Source organism: Haemorhous mexicanus, chromosome 4 (assembly GCF_027477595.1).
Source record: "Haemorhous mexicanus isolate bHaeMex1 chromosome 4, bHaeMex1.pri, whole genome shotgun sequence".
Taxonomy (NCBI): Eukaryota; Metazoa; Chordata; class Aves; order Passeriformes; family Fringillidae; genus Haemorhous; species Haemorhous mexicanus.
Genome location: NC_082344.1, coordinates 68,096,539 through 68,122,611, shown reverse-complemented (window position 1 = coordinate 68,122,611; position 26,073 = coordinate 68,096,539). Strand labels below are relative to the sequence as shown.

Below are 26,073 nucleotides of genomic sequence, written 5' to 3'. Positions count from 1 at the left end.
CACCCCCACTGTAATGGCACAGATGATTTCATGTTGCTCCATTTTATTGCTAAGGCCTGGCATTTCCCAGTGTGTGTCACCCCTCAGTATCCCCCTCTTTCCCTTTGTTCTACTCCAGCATTTGAGCATGACTTCGACTTGAGTGACAAATCTTGAGGTGGAGAAAAAGGAAATTTTTGTATTGTGTTACCTGGGTAGTTGTACATGGATTTATTTGCTCAATATAAAGTCTGGGCTATAGGTGGGGTATTTTTTGATTTTCTGCAGGATGTTGTTATGGCAGAATTGGACAGTACCTAGTCACTTCTCTGGGACCTGATCCATGCAAAATGGAACACGTATGATGGCACTAAGATAAGATGGATAAGAGTTTCTGTCACCTGAAAGATGTAATCAGACAAGCTTCATGCAGAGATGCACACATCTAGCAGGTTATAGGTCATGAAAGCTAAAAGATACAGCTTGTTCCAACCTCATGAACTTTCAGCCTTATGAATTATTCTCCTCTGTGCCCTCTCTCCCTTTGTACCTTGTTGTTGGTGCAAGGTTCTGTGTTGTCTACCTCTGTTCTGAGAAAAAAAATTAGGTACTTTTTCTCCCTGATAATTATTGTAAGCTTAAACTCTTTTAGATTTGTTGCTAACAGATCCTGAACACAACATCAAAAGCTTCCAGGCCCTTCTGGTTTTTCCACCTAGCCAAGAGAAATGATGCAAAGAGAAATGTAACATGTTTTCTCTTATTCAGAACTTTATGCTATCAAATATATGCTGCAGCATTTGCCAGTTTAGAGAGACCTAGAGCATCTTTTATGCTGTATGGTAACTGGGAAGCCACTCTTCAGCTTGCTGGCCCTGTCACTGGCTTCTCTCTCAAAGCACAGGGATCCAGACCCTGCCCTGAAGTCCCTGGAGCAGAGTTGCATCCCCCAGCTTTGGGGGGGTGTGAGTGTCTGTGTAACTCAGCTGCTAATCCAGCTAGATGAGCAGGCAGAGTTCCCATGAAGGGATATACTGGAGGGCATTTTAGCTTTCCTCAGTTAGATTTATTTTTTAAAATTTTGGTCATTTGTTGCCATCAGATTCCTGGCATATACCATGGGCTTCTTCCTAAACCAATTTGGTAACTGGGGTAATTGGAAGAACCAATTTCAGTTCTTATCTGGTTGTGAAAGATTTGATGGTTTCATACACTTAGATTTTATCTCTGGATGATAGCTCATAGGTACATTCACAACATATATGTTCTGTCTTTTGGAATTAAATGCTGAAATACTTTATAAAATCCTCACATTAGCCCTAACTGGCACAGAGCCATGCCCTGTCCTTCCCTCTCTTTCAGAAATGGCTACCTACAGGAGCTTTTCCATTTTATAGCTTTCTGATACATGTGTTTTTCAATACGTGGTTCTTAATATGTGTGCAATTTCATCAAATAATCAAACTTTTTATGTGTAGCACTTCAAATTTTGTCCTGAAGAGCCTCCAGTGGTGGGAAACGTGAGTGCTGAAGAATGAAAAAAAGCCCCCAACATAAGCTGTATTTTTAAAATGAGATCATCATAGTATTTAAAAAAAATCTGGTCCTGCAACTTATAGCTTTCAAAGACAAATCTAGACAAGTTTCAGCTGAACAGTTGAGAAGAGAAACTTCTTTGTCTGAATATGGACTGCAGTTTCTGACAGGTTTAAACTGAGATTTCTGAGTACTCACAAACATAGTTTAAACATATTACTGTGAATTCTTGCACAGTAATTACAAGCTTTAGTTTCTAGGTTTTATTGAATTAGGTGGATTTAGTTACACAGTTGAATTGAAAGAAATGCTCTGAAAATATATTTTATTTTGTGATCTGTAGAAAGAAATGGATAGTGCTTACAACACGATAGGTATATGTAGTGACTGTAATGAAAAATATATTCCTCTTATATGTGCTTTTCTGAAATGTTATAACATACAAATTACTTAGGTCTTGCTTGGAGAGATTTTAAGATGCTGATATATGTAATGTAACAAGGCATTTGAAATAAACAAGCAAAACCAACCTGTGGTGTGTCGAAAGTTCACTGCATTAACTTATGCTAAATAGATTGAGATAAAACTCTCAGTGTCCATTCATGATTGAGCTTTTCTATGAAATTGCACCATTTTCTCTTGAAAATTATATTTTATAATTGTTAACTTCCCAGTTTTTGACAGAAGTAGTATGAATATTCTTTCTGCTATCACAAAAATCCTAATAATTTTGCTTCATACCTTTCAAAACCATGAAGAATTTTACTTAGTGCTTGAATCTAGGTTAATGAAAGCTAACAAAGTATATAAATATTCCTAAAATATAGATATTTTGAAAGGACTTTGAGGTTTTTTTCTGTCTAATGTATAAACTGATATTATTACTTTACTTTAAGCCATCATTTTCTTTGTTCTTTTAGAAATGACATTGGAGTTGTTTATTCATTAACTGTACTGTACAGTGATGTGCTGAGAAATTAGAAGCAATCACATTTATAAATCAGATTTCAGTAATGCAAATTAAATTTTCTAAATTACCAACATTAATTATGGCTTCTGAATTTATAACATGATCACTAGGTTTATGTGCATAATAGAAGTTGAAAAGAAAAGATGTCCTAAGCCCCACTGAAGGATTGTAACCAGAACCATGTTTTTGATAGCTGTAACAAAGCTATTAAAGGGAGGTGCTTGGAGATACTTTTTGTTGTATTATTATTCTTCACAGATCCAGAGGCATTTATGTAGTTAAGCAAGAAGTGCCACCATTTTTTCACTATTAAATTCTTTTTCATGAGAGGTGTATTTGTGTTTATCTGAGCTAGCACCAGGGGAATGATGTCAATAGAGGTTAGTTTAGACTGGGAAAGTCTCAGAATACTTGTGTCAGAGACTGGCTCAGATCCTCTCCTGGTGATGGGAGTGGTGAGGCCACACCACTTTGTAACAAATTCTTCAGGGAGTGTTAACAGCAGGGTGAGAGCCTGCAGTGAAAGAGAGAAAGAAAGGAGAGGATATTACTAAAAGTTTTTGTGGATTTTGTAGATGAGTGGGAGTGTTTGTTGCCTAGGCTGAAAAAATACAAACTATGGAGAGATAGCTGTTAGCTTGAATTGTGTTTGTATTTGTGCTTTTCTTCTTCTGTGTGTTTCTGACCTTGAAGAAGTTTTAGATACTGTAGGGCATTCTTTCCTAGCTTTTTAATGAGCAGTACAAATGAAGAGAGTATTTTTTGGCTATTTAGAAGGTTTTCTAAAGGTTCAAGGACACTTTCAATGACCAAGAAAAGACTGGCCAAACTAAAATAAAAATACTTTCTATTAGTCATTAAAAAATCAATGCAAACTTAAATCTAAAAATCATTTGTCCTCCAGACTTCACTCAGCTGAGTGTCAAGGTTCAAGCATTGGAGTACCTAATTGGGAATGGTCAGTACTTGGATGTAATGAGGTATTAGATGCCTTGAGGTCGTTTATGATGAAAGTTGAGAAGTTTAGGGTAGCTAAGCACATAAACTTCAGCATTTTACTAGAATACTAATTGTCCTTGAAAATCTGATGTACAATAGGTAGAGGTGGTGAGGAGTTCTTACTTACTGCAAGTTAAGTTCTAGCTTATTGCAAGCACTCTGAACATCCTTTTATTTCTGTGACAGTCAGAAGTGACTGACAGGGAAAGTTTTTGGAGTCACCTGACCGACAAAACGCTGAATTTTGATTTTAATGCTACATATCTCCAAATACTACAGCAAATTAAAAATTTAATTCATATCATTTTCCAGGCTTTGCAAGTCAGTTTTAGGTATCTTCCTTGTCACAAGACCAACTGATTGTCTCTGCCCCTCTGAGAGGGACTTTTGGGAGCAGTGTAGTTACCACATCTGGAAATGCTTCTTCCAGTAAATATTGGTGGGATCAAGTCCCTGGACAGTAGTGGTTGAAAGGGGTGAATTTCATGCTGGGGAGAAAACAACTGTGAGAAATAACAGCTGGCTTCTTTAGATTTTCCTCTCTAATATTATCACTTATTAATAAGATTACAAAAGTAGCTAACACTGCAAATGCTAAATGAATCTCTAAGATTTCTGATACTTGCCATGAAACTTCAGTAACACTTTTCTTTTTTTCTTTTTTATTGCAGTCAGCAACTGTTTCTGATGGAGGTAAGCTGAAGCTTGTTTTTTACTTTTATAATGAAAAATAATCAATTTTCCACATTAAGCAACATAATATGTGGTAAATTATGTGATATATTATAAGATGTAAGTCCAAGGTGGTGCAGAACTCTGTGGCTGCTTTGGGAACTGTGCCAGTGAAAATATTGCAGGCTTGTGTTCACATACTTTCACTGGTTTATTTGCATAATATTTTTTGGTACATTTATATATGCACATTTTTATTATAACTAGGCTTCTTCTATAATAATAGAGGCAGAGCTGGTAGACTTCTGTGTAATTGGATGGTAGATAAAATCTCATTCTCTGTTTTATTGTCCTTTACATACCTTGTTTGCTTTTAAAGAGATGCTCTAGCTTCTGAGTTGTAAGATGTGTTGGTACATTTGCTGAGGTTGAACTTTGTTAAGTGTGATCCTTTTTGAGAAAGGGGTAAGTAATTTGATATTTATAAAATCCCAGCATGGAGCTTTTGCATTTCTGGAATACTTCTAAGTAAACTCCTCTTTATTGCACATAAGCTGGTTTGTTTTGATTTTAACATGCCTTTAGTGTTTTAAAGGATGTCCACTCTTTGTTAAACATCAGAAGATGATTTCTCTGAAGCTTTGAAGTTAATTGAAACAGTTTAAAAAGGCTTCCTTAATGGAATAAAGGAATTTGTATAGTGGAGGGTATAAAGGAGATGGATTTTCTCCTTGTCTTCTCTGTCAGGAGTTGGTTCACTTGATCCTGCAGAAAACCTCATGTATTTTTGTGTTTGCTGTTCTTTGACAACATTAAAGACAAATTTATTAAATAAAAAGGGCAAAAGAGAACAAGCTGTGTTGCTCTAATCAGTGCAGTGAAATTGGAAAAAATATTTGGAATGCTAAGGATAATTTTTTTATAATAAATGTAAATGAAAATTAGCAATACTATTTACAGAACTTCTTCATATCCTAATTTCTGATTTCTTGCAAGACTAAAACTGCACTTTAGAAAAACATTACTGTTTTGGTCCTTTTGCTGGAGCCATTTTCCAGTGGCTGACTTTGTCAGGTATTCTCCTTCTCTACTGCTGACACAGTCTAATGCCTTACTGTACTTCTGTCTGGATGAGAAGTAGACTCTGTGTTGTATCTGTCTTGTCCACAAAGTGATAAAACAACAAACCAGAAAATAATAGTGTTTATTCTGCTTTCTATTTCTAAAATGTAGCCTGTGTTTTTCTGGGAAAAAAATGTATTTTTTTTCCCTCCACATGTTACCTTGACATAAAAATCAGAGCAGACCACAGACTTTCTGATTGTGTATATAGTTGATGAGGATCAAAAATTTGATTGATCTTTTTTTAGTACTTGTGTCTTGTTTCCATGAAGGGTCTTGTTCTGTGTTAATGAAAGTTATTTTGTTTGCTATCCAGACTTGGGAATTCCTGTGGTAGTACTCACACAATAACAATGTCAAGATTTTTATCCTTCCAGCTGAAAATTTATTTAAAAATTCCATTTATTTTCAGGTCTTCCAATATATTTGTGTCTTATTCCAAATCCTTAGGTAACTGTTTTCACAATTAATTCTATACAGTTTTTTGAACTCATGAAATCTAAGGGCCATGTAATGTCACAGAGGTGAAAAAACAGCCTAGAAGTTATGTCCTATTTTCTGCTGAGTTCTGGTCCCTATTTTTTTAGCTAGTTCAGAATTTAACATGAACTCTCCCTTCATTGTTAAATACTACTTAAGAAAGGGGATAATTTGTGTAAAAAGTGGTAGTTGAACTATATTGAATAATATCAAATCAGTGCTTAAATACCCAGATAGTGGGTTGGAAAAATAGGAGCCAGAGAGACTGTAACCAGAAAGAGTGAAATTAAATGAATTCCTAATTCATCTTGAGCTGCATTGAGTAAAAAGTTGTGATTCATGTGTGAATTATATTTTCTAGCATTTACTTTCATTGAGTATGGCACAGTGCTGAAATTTTTTCAGTTTTCCTTAATCTCACTAATACACAAATAGATCCACAGACTTAGACATTTTAGGGTATGTTTAGTTTAGAGACATTTTCACCAGTGAAACCATTAGTACAGCATTGCATACTTCCCATCCTAGACTAAATCTTTGTCATCTCAGAATCACAGAATGATTTGGGTTGGAAGGGACTGTAAAGGTCAGCTTGTTCCAGCCCCCCTGCCATCCAACCTGGCCTTGACACTTCCAGGGATGGAACATCTGCAGTTTCCCTGGGCAGCCTGTTGCAGTGTTGTCATTGCTGTCAGAGTGAAAAATTTCTAATATCTAATCTAAATCTACCCTCCTTCAGTTTAAAGCCCTTTGTCTGTTCTTTTCAGATGTCCCTCTCCAGCTCTCTTGTACCCCTTTTAGGTAGTGGAAGGGGCTCTAAGGTCTCTCCAGGATCTTCTCTTCTGCTTGGTATTATCAATTAATATTAGTATTTGTACATATAACTAGAGTCTATAAATATTGTTGATAAGCTTTAGTTTGGGAAGAAAATTCAATTTAAATTGTAATTGTGTGAAAAGCAATTATGTGTTTATATAATTCTATATTATATATAATTTATATAACTTCAGTATGGTGGGAGGCACAACAGTTCTTTGTATATTTTCCTTCCAAAGTCAATGATGATTTTTGTCATGGCTTTTATTGTGTTAGAGCTTGAAACCATCTCCCCCTTTGTGTTTATTTTGTATTTTACATCCCAGCTTGTGCAGGGCTGGGAGGTTCTTATCAGCCAAAACTTTGCACTTGGTCATTGTAAGATAACTGATTAGTGTTGTTTCCAGATTTGCTGACCAGTTGCAGCTCTTAACTGTAATTGATTTGTCTAATTAATTGCAGACAATCAGAATGCAAACTGTAATAAAGCTTAGATGCAAGATTACTGCTGTAGATCAAGTAATCTGCAGCACCTCTGCTCCAGGAGTAGCAGGAACCATTTTATGTTACTACAGTGACCTGTAATTACCAGGTTTCTCTGACTTCCCACCTCAGAAACTGTCCCTGGCTGCTGACTGTGGGAGTGTGTACACAGCACGCAGGCTGTGCCTGATGTTTTCAGCACTGTGCCATCTGAATTGTCACAGGGATGATCAATAGGCCCCTGCTAATGTCTGACTTTGCTATTTATACCTGGAAGGCACTTTAGAAAGGAAAAACCTTAAGGTCAAAGGATCTCTAACAGAAGTACCATCATCATTCATCTCCCAGACAGAGGTGGTGAGGTATCTGAGCTAGTGAGAATGTCCGAGTCAGTTCTCACCTGCTGTTCCCTGCAGAGATCAGTTCCACAAAGCTGAAATACTTCAGCCTGACTGATCCTATGTGCACACATGTTTCCCTACCATACTACTTTGCTGTGGTTTCTGCTGCTTTTTGCTTTTAGTGCTCATCACTTGGAAAAAATTTTTGTAAGGAAAATTTCCTTTCTGAAGGGAATCTGGGGTTTGCAGTAATAAATAATGTAAAACTGTATTTTAAAAGGTTACTGAAGAAGGTAAGGCAAAAAATTCGCAATGAAGTGCAAAATAAAGCAAAACACTGTTTATGCTTTTTGCACTATAAATACAGATGGATTGTTTCCTCTAACAGGTATGTGACTTATTTGTCAGTTCTGCTGGTGGTGCATGCTCACTGTAGCTGTGTTCCACTGCAGCATAAATAATTCAAGTTCCTTTAGCAGCAGTGGCAAAAGGTCTTTTCTTTAAATTATTTATGTAGCATTTTATAATGCTTTGTGTTAAGTATACTCTTGCTTCCCTCTGCTTGAAGCAGCGAGGGTAAGGAATCAGGTTGTTTAGAATGGTGTTACAAGCTCCCAGGAGTTGCTGTGGGGAACTTTGTTAGCTTCCCTCATCCCAGAATTGCAGAGGAACAAACAATGTGCTGTGCAGTCAGGCTAATCTGCACCCAATGGGTTCCGGGACGTTTCAGCTGAACCTGGTATGGATTCAGAAGGATGGCTTTCAGTGAAGGGCTTGAAGTATTTAATTAAGTGGCACCACAGTGGTTCTTACCAGCTTTATCCAGGTAAAGTATTTAGTGATTATATGATTTGTGTGCGTTCCTATGATTATGAGGAATGTGCTTAGCTTCTCAGAACAAAAAAAAAAAAGTATTTGTAGGCTGAAAAATGTATACAAAATACATACAAATGCATACAAAATAGCCTTCATTTATTGTATTCAGGCTTATGGCTTTATATTATCTAAACCAAAATATCTGAAGCCATCCTGTCCTGAATACTTTCAAGACTTAGTTGATTAAGTGCCTGTATTTCTTACATAATGCTGTTTTTGTAAAATATATATAACCAGGACCCTCCATGGAATGTGTAAACATAAAAAGCGCAAAACACTGTGTTTTGAGGATTTTTTAGATAGCATTCTGTGTTAGTTCTGTATTTGCAAAAGATAATAAATGAAACTGAATGAATTTGCACTCAAAGCAGTTTTTCCTCAGTAGGTATGGCTGCTATGAAGCAGAACAAAAATAAAGTTAGGTCCCTGGGATTTGAAATGTTTGATCAAGGAGCCTCCTTTTACAGGTAATACAGGATAAGTTGGTGTTTCCAGAAGTGATGACAAAGGAAGGCAGGCATTTGGAAACTTCCCAGCCCTGGTCAGTCCATGTTGTCCGTGCAGAGCTGGGATTTTTCACATTAAACTCCTCTGGCATCCTGAGATTCCCAGCTGTTCCTTTTCTTTTTTAAAATACTTTATGAGGCAGAGGAGGAGGAGTCCACTTTGCACGACAGCCCTGTGGTGAGGACATGTGAGGGTGGGAGTCAGGGCTCTGTGTTTCCTCTGATGACCATCACAGAGGGCTCATTAGATGAAATATGTGACTGGGTTGGAAAGTTTCTCCATTCCTGCTGTCCTAGGTGGGCTGCATGTACCTAGGAATGCATGAGCTGTGAGAGTCAGGAAACCTGATGCTGGAGTCTTTCATTGGAAACATTCCTCTGCAAGAGGAGTGGAGCAGGTATTATGCCTTATACAGTCTTCATTTGAGTGTGATTTGGATAAATTGGATACTAATGGTAGAGTCGGGGAGGTGTTTTTCCTTCTGTCTGACTTTCTTTTCCTCCAGTTCTCAATGGTGTATCTGCACTAGGCTGTAACTCTTTTAATTGCTATTGATGATCTGGATGGTAAAATAACTAGAATAACCAAGCCTTTTTTGGCAAACAACCTTTTCTGTGTTATTTTCAGCTTGATGGGTACCACAGCAGAAAGCTCTACAGATTTTAAAAACAAACCGACTGCATTTTTTCATTCAGTGAAACCAAAGTAGTGCCAAAGTTGGCTATAAATTAAAATGGTTCTTTTTGAAAATAGTCTGAATGACCTAAATTAAATCTATCAGAACAGAGACAGTTTACTGGGAATGAGTAATCCCTTAATGCTTTGTTAACATATTGGAGGACCTGTGCTAGTAGCTCTTTGGCTGTTGGAAATAGAGTCTTATTTTGGGTCGTTTGTTTTCATGGGATCTCCAGAGTAGGGAGTGTATCAGAGGAGGGAGAACCCGGTGCAGTTTAGAGGAGTGTAACTCTGAGGAGCTGGAGAGAGCAGGCAGCTGGTAGCAATTAAATGCAGTTAGCAGTTACCCATGGTGTAAACACTGGAGGCTGTAATTGCAGTTGGGTTTCCCGGCTGCCATGGGGAAATTGAACGCCTGCCATGGGAGGGAGGTGATGCTGACTGGCTGATGATTGCTGTGCCTGCCGCTTCCCAATCCCTCCTGAGTCCTAAGGCACTGTGACTCCAGGATCCAGAACTGAGCTCTTGGTGTGGCTGCTCCCTAATTTCTCTCTGTCAGCCAAGTAGGTTTCAGGGGTTTGGTATGTGGGATGAGTTTGCCTTTCTGACTTTGCCTGAAAGGAACAAGGAAATTTTCATCATTCATCACTGGAGAACACTGGGATTGAACCCTCCAGGAGTGAGGCAGTATCTGAAACTGTTCCAGATCTATCAAGATGTGGGTGTCTATTTATATCCTGGACTGTAAATAGAACATATCCACCTGTGGAGTTAAAGCAAAATACTACAGATAATAAAGTTAGATATCATTCTCTTCAGATTCACATTAATTCTTTCACAGTAGTTTCACTCTGGGGATAGATATTCTCTAATGAAGTTAACAGTTGACTTGGTTATGCTCTTTCATATGTCTTAAAGAAAAAAGGGAATAAATATTTGTATAAGAAAATTTGGCATTATTTGCTGAGTGTTTGTAATTAGACTTCATTAATATGGTGATTAGGTGAAGGAAGTTATTTATATACCTGATTTGTTACTAGTGTCCTTAAATATTATCATTACTGAAAATACAAAGTTACATTTTGTTTTTCCCTTGTCTAATTTTCTATCTTTGTCTTATTTTTGTCTGAAAAAATAGCTTTGCTTACAGAAATTCAGAGTAGTTAACTTACATCTCTGTGAATATCTCTGAGCTAAGAATATGTTTAAAAATGAAGTTCTGTAACTCTTAAAAAATTGTTTTTTTCTTATCTTTACAACTATCTTTATCACTTTTTCCAATGCTTGTAACTGTTTTGAGTGGTGCATTTTTTCAAAGCTCTTACTTCCAAGGAGGAACAGTAAGGGTTTGTAACATGAAGTTTGGAAATGCAGAGTGCTTTCAAATACTACTTACATGAAAGGAGACCTTGGGAGAGCATATAAAGTAGGGTCTTTTTGGTGAAATTACTCATTGCTTTAGTTAGTCTTAGTGATTAATTGAGGAAAATCATAAAAATACTCCTGTGAAGCACAGTCCATTTCTGAATGGTTGTGAATTCAGTTTTCTCCAATAGATTGCATTTCTAGTGAGCTGCATACTTACTTTTCCATTTGGCACAAAATTGCTGAATATACCATCTATTTAATTTGAGGGTATTATTTTCTCACATCTGTTACTGCAAATTTTTCAAATGATTGAATGTCTGTGATTTTTTCATCCCTTCATCAAAGAATCTCATTCAGTTTGGCATCTCTCTGTGTGCAACCTGTTGTGCTCAAAGCAGGGAGATAGACCAGGTAGCTCAGGCTTTAGTTGTGTCTCCACAATGAATTAAACCTTACATCACCTCTAGGAAGTGTGCAGCTGTGAGTTCAGCATCACCAGTTTTATATTTGTGTACGCTGGGAGGTGGAGGGATCATCCTGTAAAAGGGTGTGCAAGAAGTAAATGACAAATCTGTGACTAGAGCCCTGCTGTAAGTAGTTCCCTCTCTTAGTTAGAGCAGGCATTTCTTTCCCCTTTCTACTTCTGTGAACAGATTGTCACTTTTACATTTTTTTTGTGTGCCTATTTTGTTTACTGACATGACAAAGATGATCTAGGGTTAATACTTGAAATTTTTAGCCAGCTATACAAGGGGGTTTTTTTGTGTTTCCCAGAATTCTTTTTGTGTTCTTGTTAATTTGTTTCTCAGAATAAAAAATCATTTCTGTTTTTTCAAGATCTAAAGGATCTGGTAAATTCTCCTCTTGGGGTCTCTAGATTATTCCAGTATGTTGGCTGCAGTCTGGAAGGGATCCCTGTTTTTATCAGAAACCATAATAAATGGAGGATCTATGGTTTGATGTCTCTTACTTCCTGTGGATGAGAAAGGCATCCCTTACTCTCTAATTTTCCTAATGTTCTTTTCCACAATTGACTTCTCTCCTAAATCTTTAGTATTAATGGGAATCTTGTATTTCCATGCAAAATTTCACAGATTGACTGTCTACCAGTTGAAGTGTATATGAAATTTTGCTCTCTCCTTTCACCTAACAGGTTTTTGCTCACAGTCTGGTGAACAGTGGGTGCTTGAAGGTCAACTTTCCTTGGATAATCTTCTGAAGGAGTGCAGTCTATAGTGTGAGAAATATAAAGAGGAAAATGTATTTTATTTTGTGGAACAAGAAAAAAGATTTTATTTTGGGCCGGTTCCTTCTGCTTCTGTCAGGGAATTGCTGTTAAGACGCTCATTCAGTTTTCATTACAGTAGAACAGAAGACATTTGAGAGGTGTTTGGGGTGGTTTTTTTTCTATGCAGGTGCTCTTACTAAAAACGGAGAAGGATATTTAGAAGTCTGCAACCACTGTGAGCTTGAGCAGGAGGTGTGATAAACCAAATAAACAATCCCGAGTAGTACTTTATTGACAGCTGTGATTTCCTTGGTTGGCAGAGCTGAACAGCACTGAGTTGAAGGACTGCATCAGTGAGAACAGCCTCAGCAGCAATGCCAGCCTCCCCAGCGTGCAGAGCTGCCGGCGCCTGCGCGAGCGGAGAGTTGCCAGCTGGGCCGTGTCCTTTGAGAGGCTTCTGCAGGACTCCGTTGGTGTTAAATATTTCTCGGTGAGTTTTGAGGCACAACGAGAGGCTTTCCAAAATACCTGATACTGCTGCAGTAGTTTTCTTGCAGTCTTTTTTTTTTTCCTTGACACTCTCCTTGCACAGGGCAAGAGACAGGAGTTCATTCATGCTCTGTTGTTCCCTGAGCATCTTTCTGAGTTTACAGAGGTTGACAGTTGAGTAGAAGTTCATAGTAATATGCAGATTGCCATGCATCTCTGCATAGCTTCCATTTTCACCTGAAACTTCTTCTATATTTGGCGTTGTCTGGGAACTTTTAGAATGCTTCCCCATTTTGTAAAATTGGTTTTTGGGTTTTTTTTGGTTTTTTTTTTTTTTTTTTTATCTGTAGCCTTTGTACAAAAGAAGGAAGTACTTTTGGTAGTTTCCTAAGAACAGGTTGTTATTTATATCTATCTCCTGAAACATTGGAAGCCACATAGAAGATGTTTTCAATGATAGAGTGGCTTATTTTCCTGCAAAAGGTTTTTAGAAATACTTTTTGGAAGTAGTTATGGTAGTTAAGAGCACTGGTTAAAACTGCAACTTGAAGGCGTAATGCTGAGTACTTCCAAAGCATAAATACTTCACAATGCATAAATACTGTTCTGCACAGCACATTTACTGTAAATAGCATCATCTCTATTTTGCAAGGAAACTGAGGGCACACACTTTAGCTTTGTTGCACTGAGAGTGTGTTGCTGATTCTGAATGTGTTACACAGGGATAGTTAGTGCTGCCCAAGTAATTTTCCCAATGAGAATATAAAGAAACATGTGGTATAGGAAAGGTAGGTTATTGGAATCTGCAGTAACTCAGAAAGACTCTTTTGCTTGTTACAAAAGTATTAAGAGATCACAATGGTCAATAAGCAGACTTCCATGTTAACTGGTGGGGGAACCCACATTAACAGTGAACATCTATTTGTGGAAACAGAGAAGAGGAAAGCAAAATAATACATCCTGGATATTGTGTTGCTTAGTTTAGCAGAGAAGTCTGAGAGTTAATAGAATTTCTGCTTTCATACTGAGACTGCTTGTCAGGCTGGAAAAAAAATTACAGTTCTGATGTTAGAGTCCATCTAAAAAAATGAAGTAGTTCATGGGGCTCCTACTGAAAGTTCAGTTGACTTGGTTCTAATTCCTTGTAAACCTTTGGTAAATTTGTGTACACTTAGGAAATTGCTGCATTAAATTTTTAGCTGCTATGATACTTCAAAACTTACATTATAAATGTAAAAAGTAGCTCATATAATTTTAATAAGTGTTCAGATTAAAAGGTTAAAGGTACACTTCATTTCAGCAAAAGCCAACCTCAGATATTCTGTGTTTTGCTTTTCCCCCGCATTTTATTCTAATTAGAACTTCTTTTTGTAGACGTTGCAAAAGCCCATGTCTTAAAGAAATACCAACTTTAAAAAACAATTAGGGAATGTTAAAGTTTGTGTGCACCACCATTTTCTTGAGGCCCAGGAGATGTCCAGAGCCATTGCTTAGATCATTAACCTGGTTGCCATAACACTGTGCAGTTACAGATTGCTGCCAGTATCCAGGAACATTGAGGCACCAGCATGTAATTTAGGGTTCCACAGCAAGTGTCTTGGTGCATGTGGGATCCAGCATCTGCCTTTCCTGAGGACAGCTTTGTCACAGAGCAGGAATTGCTCTCTAAGTAGGAGAGATTTTGCATGTTTTGCAAATACTCAAGCTTTGCATAATAGCTGCTGCTTAGAGCAGTCAGCCAGGAGGTGAGAGCTGCTTGCAGGTTCCCCCTTTGAAGGGTTCAGAGCAGCCTCTGCAGCTTCCCAGCCATGGGTGACGCCTGCTTGGCTGCCTGGTGTTCCAGCTGGAGCACTGCTCAGCCCTCCTGGAGAAGCTGAGTTGTTGGACAGCCAGCTGTGCCCAAATCCTGTGTCCACGAGGAAGCAAGTGGAGATGGACTCTGGGTTCACAGGGAGTGTGCCAAGGGGGAAGTAGGCAGTTGTGTTCTGGTTCTTGTTCACTCATTTGGTTCTCTTTAAATATGTAATTACATGTAAAGTACAGAAATGTTCCCCTGACTACTCTCAGGATTGTCTTTTATGTGTTAGGTGTCTCAGCGTATGTATCCAAAGAACTTTAAATTCAGAGCTGGCTTGGGCATTTAGATTCCCTGTATTGTAGTTTATCTCAATTGCTTTCTTACAGCTGGACTCCCTAAACTCTTATGTAAATCTGAAAAGCACAAATTAAACTTAAGTTTATTTCTGTGGAGATTCTTCTTACACAGCTTTCTGAGGCTGCTTTGTATGGTAAGGAAGCTTCACTGATACCCATGTGATGATTGAGTAAAGGTTGTGGTGGATCAGGTTATTTTTTTTTTTTTTTTTTTGTATCTTTATTCTCCCCTGATGGTTAAAATTCTTTTAAGATGCTGAGAGAATATTGAATTATACAGATTTGAATACGGGACAGTTTGTAATTGTAGAGTTTTCCAACTGAATCAGTACCAGTGTTCATTTGGGCTTTAGAATGCTGTAATAGCAAGGTCCAGATTATTCTGTGTTGTGCTGGGAGATATTTTCTTTTCCTCTCAGTGAGTATTTCCAAAGAGAAACCATGTAACCACATAAAACACAGTGAATAGTGACAGATTTTTTTTTTTTTAAATAGCTGCCATGTGATAATAAAGACACTGTAATGAATCCAGGATTGATTATGGGCACTTCTTGATAAACATCTACTCTGTTATATCAGAAGAACTGCAATTAAAGACAGTTTAAAGTGTCACTTTTAAATCTAGTTTATAAACTATTTAAATTTTTATTTAAAATATATTCACCAGTTTATGCACTACTTAGCATGACATTTCAAATTTTGTACTTGCAAATGATTTGATTGTAACTTGATGTATTAGTCTAAATGTATACATTTAAAAAGACAGGGGAAAGTGGGGGAGCACCAGGTATGTATTGGACATACATTGATTTTTCATTTAGGAAAAAAACCTGGATTGTGAGACTGATTGATTGAAAACTTATATTTATGCAAACTTTCCAAGCATTATATATATGTTGTTTAAGCTGGTGAGCAACTTTTCTTTGAGATATTTATTTATTTGCTTATTTTTTCCCCTAGGAATTTCTACGGAAAGAATTTAGCGAAGAAAACATTTTATTTTGGCAGGCCTGTGAATATTTTAACCATGTACCTGCACATGATAAAAAAGAGGTAAGTTAATGTTTTATTGCAGTACCTTGTGTTACTTCTCCAAAAATTACTACTTCTTCAAGATTATTGAAATTAATGGAGCTGTGCTTGCTCTGTGTACTGTGACATCACGAAAATAGGGTGGCATGACCTAAGTTTAAGAATTTGGATGTGTTTAAACTGCAGCAAAGTGCAGAGGTAGCTCTGTAAGAATGAGGTGAGGTATCCTGGATGTTGCAAATGGCCAGCAGTGGTAGCCCAGTGCATGGAAGGGCAGAGCAAGTTAATTGACCATGTCAGGGAGAGGCCTCTTCACTCTTTGAGCTAGACTGCCTTCACCAACCAAGACTGTGTTTCTAAATAACTTAATTATCTGCTGCTCAGGGGGCAGGGCTCTCATGTTTGTTCAGGAATTATGAGAATCTCCATCTCATCCTTTTGAGGGAATCCTACATTGGTCAGGCAGTTTGGGTGAATTTTGAACTCTGTACAGGTTGGCAGCATTTCTGTCTACACCGCAGCCAAACCCAGTCATGTGTCAGGTTTGTTGGTGGAAACAATTTCACCTTCCAAGTCCCTCTTACTTCTTTTGTCTACTAATGAGATTTTTTCCTTCTACTTTCTTCTGTCTTCAAACAAAGTATTTTCTGAACAGCACCCTTAAGGGCTGTGGGCTCAACTTGGTGGGTTTTTCATTATTCTCATGATGTAGGTGTTTCAAATAAACAAGTTAAAAATGAGTGGTTTTGACTGTAAATATTCATATATATATATATATATATACTTACCTTTTTCTCACTTCTAGAAATTTAATCTTAGACGATGTATTTAAATAGTAACTGTTATGTAAGAGGTCTAAAAATTTAAAAAATCAACTCTTCTTTTACCAAAATACTTCCTGTGCTTCACTGCTTGATTAGTTTAATTTTCATTTGGAGGACAACTTTTACTGTTCAAGAAATATTTGTAATCATAATGAAAAAAACCCTATTTATGTGCTTAAAACTTGCAAAAGCTGATACATGAAAAATACATTCATAAAATATTCAGGAGTGGCTATCTATTTATGGGTGGAATGTATCAGTGTGACAAATGCCTAGCTAAAATTATGGTTTTAAAACCAACATACATTTAACTTTTATTTTCTGTAGCTTTCTTACAGGGCTCGGGAGATCTTCAGTAAGTTCTTGTGTAGCAAAGCTACAACCCCAGTTAATATTGACAGCCAGGCACAGCTGGCAGATGATATTCTCAATTCTCCCCATCCAGATATGTTCAAGGAACAGCAACTTCAGGTAACCATAGTAACCATGAATGCTCTATGTTTATATCTGTTATCTTTTCCTTTATAATCTATAAAAATAGTTTTACATGCTGTATATTTTAGACTCTGTTAGAAGAATAGAAAAAAGGCTGCTTGGCTGTTTTTCTGTTAATGTGGAGAGAAAATTTTTACTTCAGTAAAAAATAATCTGAAAAGTGCTATTATTGAAATGAGGGTTCAGTGCAAGTAAATAATTCCATGTGTTGCAGCACCATTGCATAAAATGTTTGGATATGGCTGCTTTTCTTTTCTTTAGTGGAGAGCTGAGTACAGAAATAGTGTCTAGTTTTGGTTTTTAAAATGCTGTACCAAGGGAGTTCTCTTTAGTACTACTGTCAGGCAAAGAGATTTTAAAACTGTTGAAGTCTGAAGACCTCTGAAGTGGATGTATTTTAAATAATTATTGGTAATCAGAACAGTTATGCAATAACAAGATACACTTTACATTTCCTGTAGAATTTAAGTTTCTAGGGTTTTTTTCCCTAAGTCATCTCCTTGGTAACTCTTCCACCCTATCAGTTTATTAGTAGAAGTAGTTTTGATATCATCATTTTGAAATCAAGGCCATAGCTTTAATGAACCAGGCCACAACCTTGGGGCACCATCTCAGACCACGTGCTTTTGGGCAATCTGAGCAGCAGGGCATAGTGTCATCCTCCTGCAAAGTGGAGATGGGAAGGTGGGTCTGACTGCTGGTCTGGTGGCTTCCAGCATTATAGCTACTCCTTCTGCACCTCCCAAGCCTGAGCCTTCTGTGGGAATCAGCAGTCACCACCTTCCCAGACATTTTTTCATGCATTTGTCATCCTGGTGTTGTGAAGACTGTGCCTGAATTCCTCTTTATCCTCTCCCATTTTTTTGGTGGAGTACAGGGTGTCCTGATGAGTCAGGTGACAGGGTTGATGCAGGTTTTGTCCCTTTGAAAATGCTGCATCCTTGGTAGGAGGGCTCATAGTGAGGGAGAAAATGCTCATGAGAAGTCCTGCTGTGGGTCCAGTCCCAGCCACAAGGCCTCTCTGTGCCTCATCTCTTACTTCAAATTGTCAGTGCCTCAGTGAGACCCCTCAGTCAGACCCATTCCTGACCCTGGAAAATGAAGTGAGGCAGGATGAGAGTTCCTTCTGCTGCAGGACATGCCCTTGGAGCTTGGCTGTGTTGCTGTCGTGTGCTGCCTGGCTGAGGGCAGTGCTGGGGAATCAGCTGCTTGGTGGCCCTGAATTTCTTGGTTTCAGGGAGTGGTTCTGCAGGCCAGTTTGTGGTCTTGGTGGATGGCACCACGTGGTAACACACAGCTGTGGGTTGTGTAGTTACTGCAACACACCCACAGAGTTCAGCTCATGGTGGTGGCACAACCTTAATAAAGTGAAAGCTCTGCGTTTGTGGTCTTTCACAAGATTTTTTAGATTTGAGCACTGACCACAGGGTGCAAGGGTGCTGCTCTGTGGTGGTGGTTGGATGAGTGTGATGCTGGGGAATGGGGAGTGTTGCTGAAGGCTGCAGAGGAGTGGCAGAAGTGTGTGGGAAAATGCTTTGGAAACACTTTCAGATCATTCTCTTTCAAGCACTGCCTGTTTGGAATACCCCTGGAAGTTGTTTTCTGTCTATATCCCGACAAATTTGTCCATGATCTTGTCATTAGAGGCTGTAATGGCAATGTGGATGCAGCCAAACTACCTAGTTAGGATGTTGTTCCTTTTTGTAAATTGAATAAGAACAAGCATTTTCAGTGTTTCTGGATGGAGGACGGTGTAGGTCACTTGAACATACTAAAATAAGAATAACTTAGCATGTACTTCATGTAGAGTTGATAATCAATGTAAGTTTTTCTACTCTTGTTTATCTGAAAATTTCAAATTATGCTTTTAAAATATATGTTTCTCATTTGTAAGAAGAAGAACTAGCATCTGCTAGCCTTTTCTCAATAAGCAGAACTCATTAAGATATTCAAATATGATAATAATTCTAAATATAGGAAATCATGGCTGTCGTGTGGGCTAGAAACATGGGGCAGATGATAATCAGCTCAAGGTTAATTAGTTACCCTCTCATGACTCTGTCCAGCCAAGTTAGAAGGTTGTAATTTTTTTGCTGTATTAAGTATGTTTAATTTGCAGACAGTCAAAGCTAGCATATACAGAAGTATGTTTCCATAGCTTACCATGTTGAAAACAGTGCATTAAAAGGCAGCAGCTGAGCAGGAATGGGAATGTACAGAGGGGAAAGTCAAAAACATGGAAGTTGGCATTCAGTGTGAGTTAGGTTTCTGTGACTCTGCAGGATCAAGTTCTCTCTGCTCTAGCTTGCTGTTGACAAGGCAAGTTTTGGACTAAAGCCTGTTGAGAAGGGTGTGTCTGCACAGTCTGAAGCATGGTTTCCATCTGCAAATGGGCCACTCAGTGATGGACTTTCCTTTATACTCTTGGGAATGCCATAACCTGCTCAGGGTGCCTCCCTTCCTTTGCTCCTGGGGAATTTGTCATGTCCAAAGAAGTAGCCATTCCTACTGTTTTTTCAGATGAACTGAATCATGGGAGAAGATATAGAGCTAAAAGTATGGATTCACTTAAAACAGCAAATTTGCAAAAATGGAACAAAAACTTTAAACAGTATTTAGCATGTAAGAAAAAGCTCTTTTTCACTTTCATAAATTTAGCTTTGGTTAAATCAGCCTCAGATATTTGCTCCAGGCCTGGTATAGAGCTGCTTTCTCCCTCTGTGGTTAAAGATAAATGTTGGTCATTTAATGTAAACTGTTCTCTTTCAAGATCTACAGCACCTTGATTATTGAGTTGTCCAGAGATACTGATGGGTTTTTTCCTTATCATTGGGCACATGACTATGGTTTTATGTAATACTTGTCAGTTCTGGGTTAATGATGTGGTGATCTTAGAGGTCTTTTCCAGCCTAAATGATTCTGTGACTCTATGAACATTTTGTGTCCTGCAAAGGACTCTCAGCTTCTCCTCACATCAGCAATTAACTTTGTGTGTCTCATATCAGTGTGTATCATTGCAGATTGTGATTATATCATACTTGTGTGTTTTAGAACTAAACTTTTCTTGTTCAAAGCTACCTTAAAACATACCTGTATAACTTAATGCTCTCACATACAGTGCTAGTAATAACCTTTAGAATGTTTTAAATGGCCAGTTTGCTGCATGCTCCACCCAGAATGGCATCAACGCAGTGAGAGAGGATGGTGTTGTCAAGACTCTACAGCATCTCAGCTTGCAGCTTGCACAAATCATAACTTATTTTCTGAACCTTTAATAAGGGAATAGATCAAATTATATTTCATTTTAAAATGGGTGCAGTGTATTTAGCCAGGTCTCAACAGTGTCATACCTATGCTGTTTTACAGCCTGAAATCCTAAATTTTATGGGAGCTTCCTGTTGCAAACCAGCTTCGTTTTCTTGATGGAATGTATGTACCCATTATCCATTGTGGTTTAATTTCAGATATTTAACTTGATGAAGTTTGATAGCTACACTCGCTTCCTCAAATCCCCCCTCTACCAAGAATGCATCTTAGCTGAAGTGGAAGGACGTCCTCTTCCTGATCCTCAGCGTGTTCCCAGCAGCCCCACTTCTAAACACAGTGTCAGCTCAGACAAGTCCAACATGTCAACACCAAAAAAGGTGACTTTTGCATTGTTGTTATCACAAAAATGTGTTTTTAAAGAATGTTTTCCAAGTTCTTTAGAAAAATCAAAGAGAACATATAAAATAAAATTAAAGTGCGTGGTTAGAGGTGCTGGCAAATACAATTGCAAAATTGTATGTACTCAAGAATATTCTTATTTTTTTATCCTTGCCTTTTGAATCAGTTTTCTAGATATTGAATTGCTGAATATAATTTTAAATCTTCATCATTATTTAACTACATGTGTATAAAAAAAAAAATTAGGGTTATTTTGTTAATGCACCTGTTCAGAAGTTGGATATGGGAATTAAGATGTGATAATTTAACCTTTGCTGAGAGGAGACATTTTATCAGAAGTTTTGGAGAAGGCTTAACCTAAACTCACTCATTTTGGCAGAGGGTAGTTTTTAATTTCTTAGCTCCTACTAAACTAAGATAATTCTGTGTTAAATAAGTACAGTTGCTTAAAAATTAGACCAGTAGTCTTACTGACTGATCCCTTGACATTATTTAGGGTTTATTTTTTCTTCTTGTAGATAATACCACCATAGCATTACATAACTGTATGGGTAAATTATAACTTCTCATTTTTCATGTCAATCACTACAGATTACCCCATCTGCCATTATGTATTCTTATGACTAGGAACCTTTAAAAAGTAGGATTTCAAGGAATATTCTAATAATCTAACAAGAATACTAGCTTGTTAAAAGCAAGTTTAGTTTAATATCAAACACTCCTGACATTTGTATTCTTCAACTCTAATAAATACTTGATTATACTTGTAAATGTTAAACAGTACTTTGTCATTGTCTTTGAAAGCTGTTCATGTTCAAGCCTAGCCTAGGAAAAATACCAAAGTGAAATTCAGTGTTGTAAAAGCAAGACAAATGGCCTTTCCACATTAACTTAGGCATTACTGGTGAGCTGGGGACAGTTCTTTCATATTTGCTGTAGCTCTCCATGGCTTGTTTCCAGCTACTGTTTTGTACTCCCTATCAAGCAGCACATTTCCATCTTTGTATTTCTTTCTGTTGCCACTGATGAGGTTTTTTTTGGTTTTATTTTTTGATTGCTGCTGAGAGGGATGCTGGCACAGACACTTGTGCGTGGGGTAAAGAAGGCAGCTAACCTGGCCATCACACTCTTGTTTTAGGAAGAAGTGTGGGAAGGTTTATTTTAGACAATATACTCACACCTGTGATCCAACCAGTGATTTGTCTTTTGGTGATAGCTAAGTGGTAAGTCAAAGTCAGGAAGATCTTTAAATGAAGAGTCAGGAGAGGAGGACACTGAGAAGAAAAAGAGGGGAACATTCTTCTCATGGTCAAGAAGTAAGAGTTTGGGAAAATCACAGAAGAGAAGAGAAAATGGTGATTATCCAAACGGTGAGTATCACATTCTGCTTTGTTTCAAGGTTGTTTCAGCAACAGATATGACTAATCTCACCATGATTAGTTGCTATCTAAGTGCATTCTTGGGAGTGACAGAGGAAAGGAACTGTCAAGTCAGAAGGCCATAGTGTGGTTAGTATTGCTGCAGTTTTGTGGAAGATGTACAAGTAAATAGATAAAAATATGACAATATTTAAATTTGTTTTTACTGACTTCCACAAGACTTTATTTTTTTTAACGTTTTGGAACATTCTGCCTTTCTGTGTGCTGGTAATTGCTTTTTCAAGCAGAGAGCTGCTATTTTTATAGAAAGATAATTTCAAATCTTTACTGAAAAGTCCAGGAGCAGTACAGCAAATAGTGCTATAGTTACAGCTATTTAAAAATTCCTCCATCTGCATTATCCTACTTTTCTTTCTTTTATCAGTAACACACAGGTATGTTCACTTTTGAACAGTCACCATCTGTTTTCACCTTCCCTGACTAAAATGAAAAAAGGAGAGTCAGAGGTGTGAAAGCCCCTGTAACCTGCTGTTTTGTTATTTAATTATGTTTGAGAGTTTAAGGAAGAGTTCCCTTATGAAAGCACCTGCATGTGGCCTCTAGTGGAGATGAAAGTTTTGGAGTAAATTATTCTGTTGAGTTAAAAATGATGAAAAAATTACAGCAAAGCACCAAATTTGATCCATATTTGATAATGTAGTTTTTGCTTCTGGTAGTGCCCAAACCCACAAGATAGCTTTGATCATATGGATAATTTGGGTGTTCTTAGTGTATTTATACGTGAAAAGACATCAGGGTCATTTGCTGAGGTCATGGACATAACCTTCTGAAAGTGACTAGTAATTGTCTTAGATTTTAGTGTTCTAACACCATACTTTCACTTTATAAAATATTTATTTCCCTTGAGAATATCTGAAGAGGTAGAATAAATTTTTAAGATGAAATATTGAAATTTTGTTAAATTTAGTTAACAAAACTAATATTTTTTTAAAAGACTTTTTTTTTTTTTTTTTTTTTTTTTGATATAAAGCAAGTGGATTTATTCAGGGGTTACATAACCAAGAAGCACTTGACCAAAAGTTTCTTTGCTTTTCATGTTTCTGTGCACTGTATGAAGATTCGGTGGTTTCCTTACTTTTAATGGAAAAAGAAAAAATTGTGACCCAGCAAGCTAATATTTGAAATAGTTGTTGGAATTAGAATAAGTAATGAAATAAGCCTCTTTACTGATTGCTGGTTCTTTGCACAAACAGATTCTTTTCAGTCCAATGGATTGTCCTACAGGCGGGAATCTCAAGGCTCCATGTCATCCACTGCTAGCCTCGACTTGGTAATGGCTGCCTCTTGCTAGTGGGCCACTGGGGGAGCAGATGAAACACTGAATTACTGGTTTTCTAAGGGGTGTGATGTAACTTGTTTGGTGTAATGCCTTGGGAAAGAGTTTTCAAGTGATACAGCTGCAATATTGGGCAATTTCAGAGTGTTAGAAATGCAAGAGAGGTTGTATTCATATATTGCTTCTTATGCTGTCCTTGGATATGCTTTGCATCTTGTTTGTCTTAACATCAGGCACCAGTGAACTACAGAATAAAGTTTCCCTTTTAAAGACTGTAGCTCTTTAAAACCAGTTTGGTCCACCTGCAGGGATGAGAATCTGTTTTAAACAAGTTAAAGCTTTTCCTCTTCTTGGCCTATGCAGTAAGAGGGATGCTAGTTGCATTAGGTTGATTTTTGTTGTGCCAGTGTTTGGAAGATGATGCTGTCTTGCTTCTTCTCTGTCTGCTTCCTTTAAAGCTGTGTGTTTTTGTCATTATGGCTTAACTTGGTCCTAAAATCCTGAGAAGTTTGTTGTGAACACTTTGTCATGCTAAGATATTAACAAGTGAAGACACTGTGATTTCTAACCATCAAGTTCTGCCTTCACAGTGTAAAACTAGTGAGGTGCAAAATTAAAACAGTATTAATAAAACATAGATGTAATACTTTATTTATCTCTATGTTGATATGGAGGAAGACTCTAAAAAAAGGAAATTTTAGGTTGGTTGTACTGTTGATGTCCCTCTGATAGACTAGATCCTGTGTAATTAACCATTAACTAATAACTGTCTAATTTTATCTATGCTAAAAATATTGATCAGGGAAACAAGCATGGTGGTGTCATGTTTATTTGTGTTGCAGAAAAGTCTTGTCTTAAAAAATAGAAAATGCAAAGGCTCCCTAAAGCGACAACCCCTCATTTCTCTCCCACTCCCACCTGATTTAAGTCAGAAAGTTACTGTGATTTGAATGAGAAGCACCAAGTTAAAAAGAGAAAAAGCATGATGAGTACCCTAAAAGGCTGTCAAAACCAGCACTTTTTAGTGTCCTTTTAAATTATAAGTGAGCTTTTTGTTAAATTTTCAGAGATACTTCTGATATTTAGTGGTAGTGTTACTATTTTACTGTTACTCTAGAATAAAGGTTAGTGCCTAGTCTATAGCATTGTAGTTCTAATTCCCTTTAATAAAAACAATTCATGGTCATGAAGCAAATATTTTAAAGTTTTAAATTCTCTGTGGTGTATTTGTGCATAGAATTTGTGTTATGTTGAAAGAAGAGGAAATTTTGTGAGGAAAGATTGAGGAACCTGATGTTTAAAGGCATTCCTCTTCACATAAATGTTGATTCATAGGGTGCCAATGGTAATTTTTACATCAGCATGACATTATTGAGTACAGACATTTAACTATTTAGATGCTTAATGAGACTTAATTTACTTTTATAGTTTTTACTTAGGAGTCCTTTAGTAAATCTTATGACTGTTTTACACACTTGCTGTGTAAAACTTCATCTGTTCTTGAAATAAATTTAGATTTGTGATTTAGATTTATGATCTTCATCTAAATTTCCCCCCCCCCCAGGATTTAAATATATGTAATATTTGTGCTATTTGGAAGGATTTCTAAAGCACGGTACAAACTGGTTCTTGGCTTGGTTTGGTCTGGGTGGGCTCTAGAACTTTCTTCCCAGTCCTCATTTTCCCATTGGTCACTGACCTTTCTTTTTCCTTTCAAGTCTGAAAGCTCAAGATTGCCTGCATTTGTGCCAGATAAAGACAAATCCCCCAAGTACTGCTGTGTAAACCTTCCTGATGGCTCATCGAGCAAAATGGCTGTGAAATCAGGGTTCTCCATCAAGGAGGTGCTCTCTGGGGTCTGTGAGAAACATGGCATCAACATAGCTGCAGTGGACCTGTTCCTAGTTGGAGGTGATAAGGTACTGCATATTCCTGGGCTTTTTTGGAAGCGTTTTCCTCCCCATTTTACAAATAAGGAATTCTGTTCTCTCCATACTGATGCATATCTCCTGGTTCTGCCAATAGCTTTACATGGGCAGTGCTGGTTAATGGAAGGAGAATTGAATTATCCACAAAGAAAACAAATGTCTGGTAGGAGATGCTGCTGCATGAAAGCCCAAAACCAGTGACATTCAGTCATTCAAAGATGAATGAGAGATGCATTAATGCTTGAAATGAGGTACAGGTTTTAATATTGAGGAAAATTTCCAAGACAGCAATCTGTGGGGATGATGGAGTGTGTGTGTCATGGCTCTTAGTCCAACAAAAGTGTTCTCCAATTCAAAGAGAAGCTGTAGACATGAAGTATTTATTCTCTTAATTCATGCTTTTGATCCATCTAGATGATTACAATGACAAAAATCAATGAATGTTCATAGTTATGGGCTTTTTCTTTTAAAGCTTTCAAAGACTGTTAGGTGGTTGTATTTTCTAATGCATTATTCTGTGTTATTTATATAAGTTGAAGAACCTAGGTTTGTTTTAAAAACCAAGTTCCTGAATACCTGCTGACTCTGGTGGAAATTGAATTTTGGACATTGTTTCACACCTAGCCAAAGGAAAACAGGCTTTCATCGTGTTCCATATTGTAAAGGAGCAGTCACTAGAATGAGTGCAGCCTATATGAATAATATTCTGAGTTAC

The 26,073-nt window shown here is 37.4% G+C and overlaps 1 protein-coding gene across 5 annotated transcripts in view; it reads left to right on the top strand.

Moving 5' to 3' along the window:
- RGS12 (regulator of G protein signaling 12) overlaps positions 1-26,073 on the top strand; it is an 85,283-nt gene that overhangs the window by 37,883 nt on the left and 21,327 nt on the right. For all 5 annotated transcript variants that reach the window (XM_059845262.1, XM_059845261.1, XM_059845265.1 and 2 more), the window contains 8 exons: positions 4,156-4,177; positions 12,376-12,545; positions 15,659-15,751; positions 16,882-17,025; positions 20,514-20,693; positions 21,932-22,085; positions 23,348-23,424; positions 25,149-25,349. In XM_059845262.1, coding sequence (XP_059701245.1) covers positions 4,156-4,177; positions 12,376-12,545; positions 15,659-15,751; positions 16,882-17,025; positions 20,514-20,693; positions 21,932-22,085; positions 23,348-23,424; positions 25,149-25,349 — 1,041 coding nt within the window. The remainder of the gene's footprint in view (positions 1-4,155; positions 4,178-12,375; positions 12,546-15,658; positions 15,752-16,881; positions 17,026-20,513; positions 20,694-21,931; positions 22,086-23,347; positions 23,425-25,148; positions 25,350-26,073) is intronic.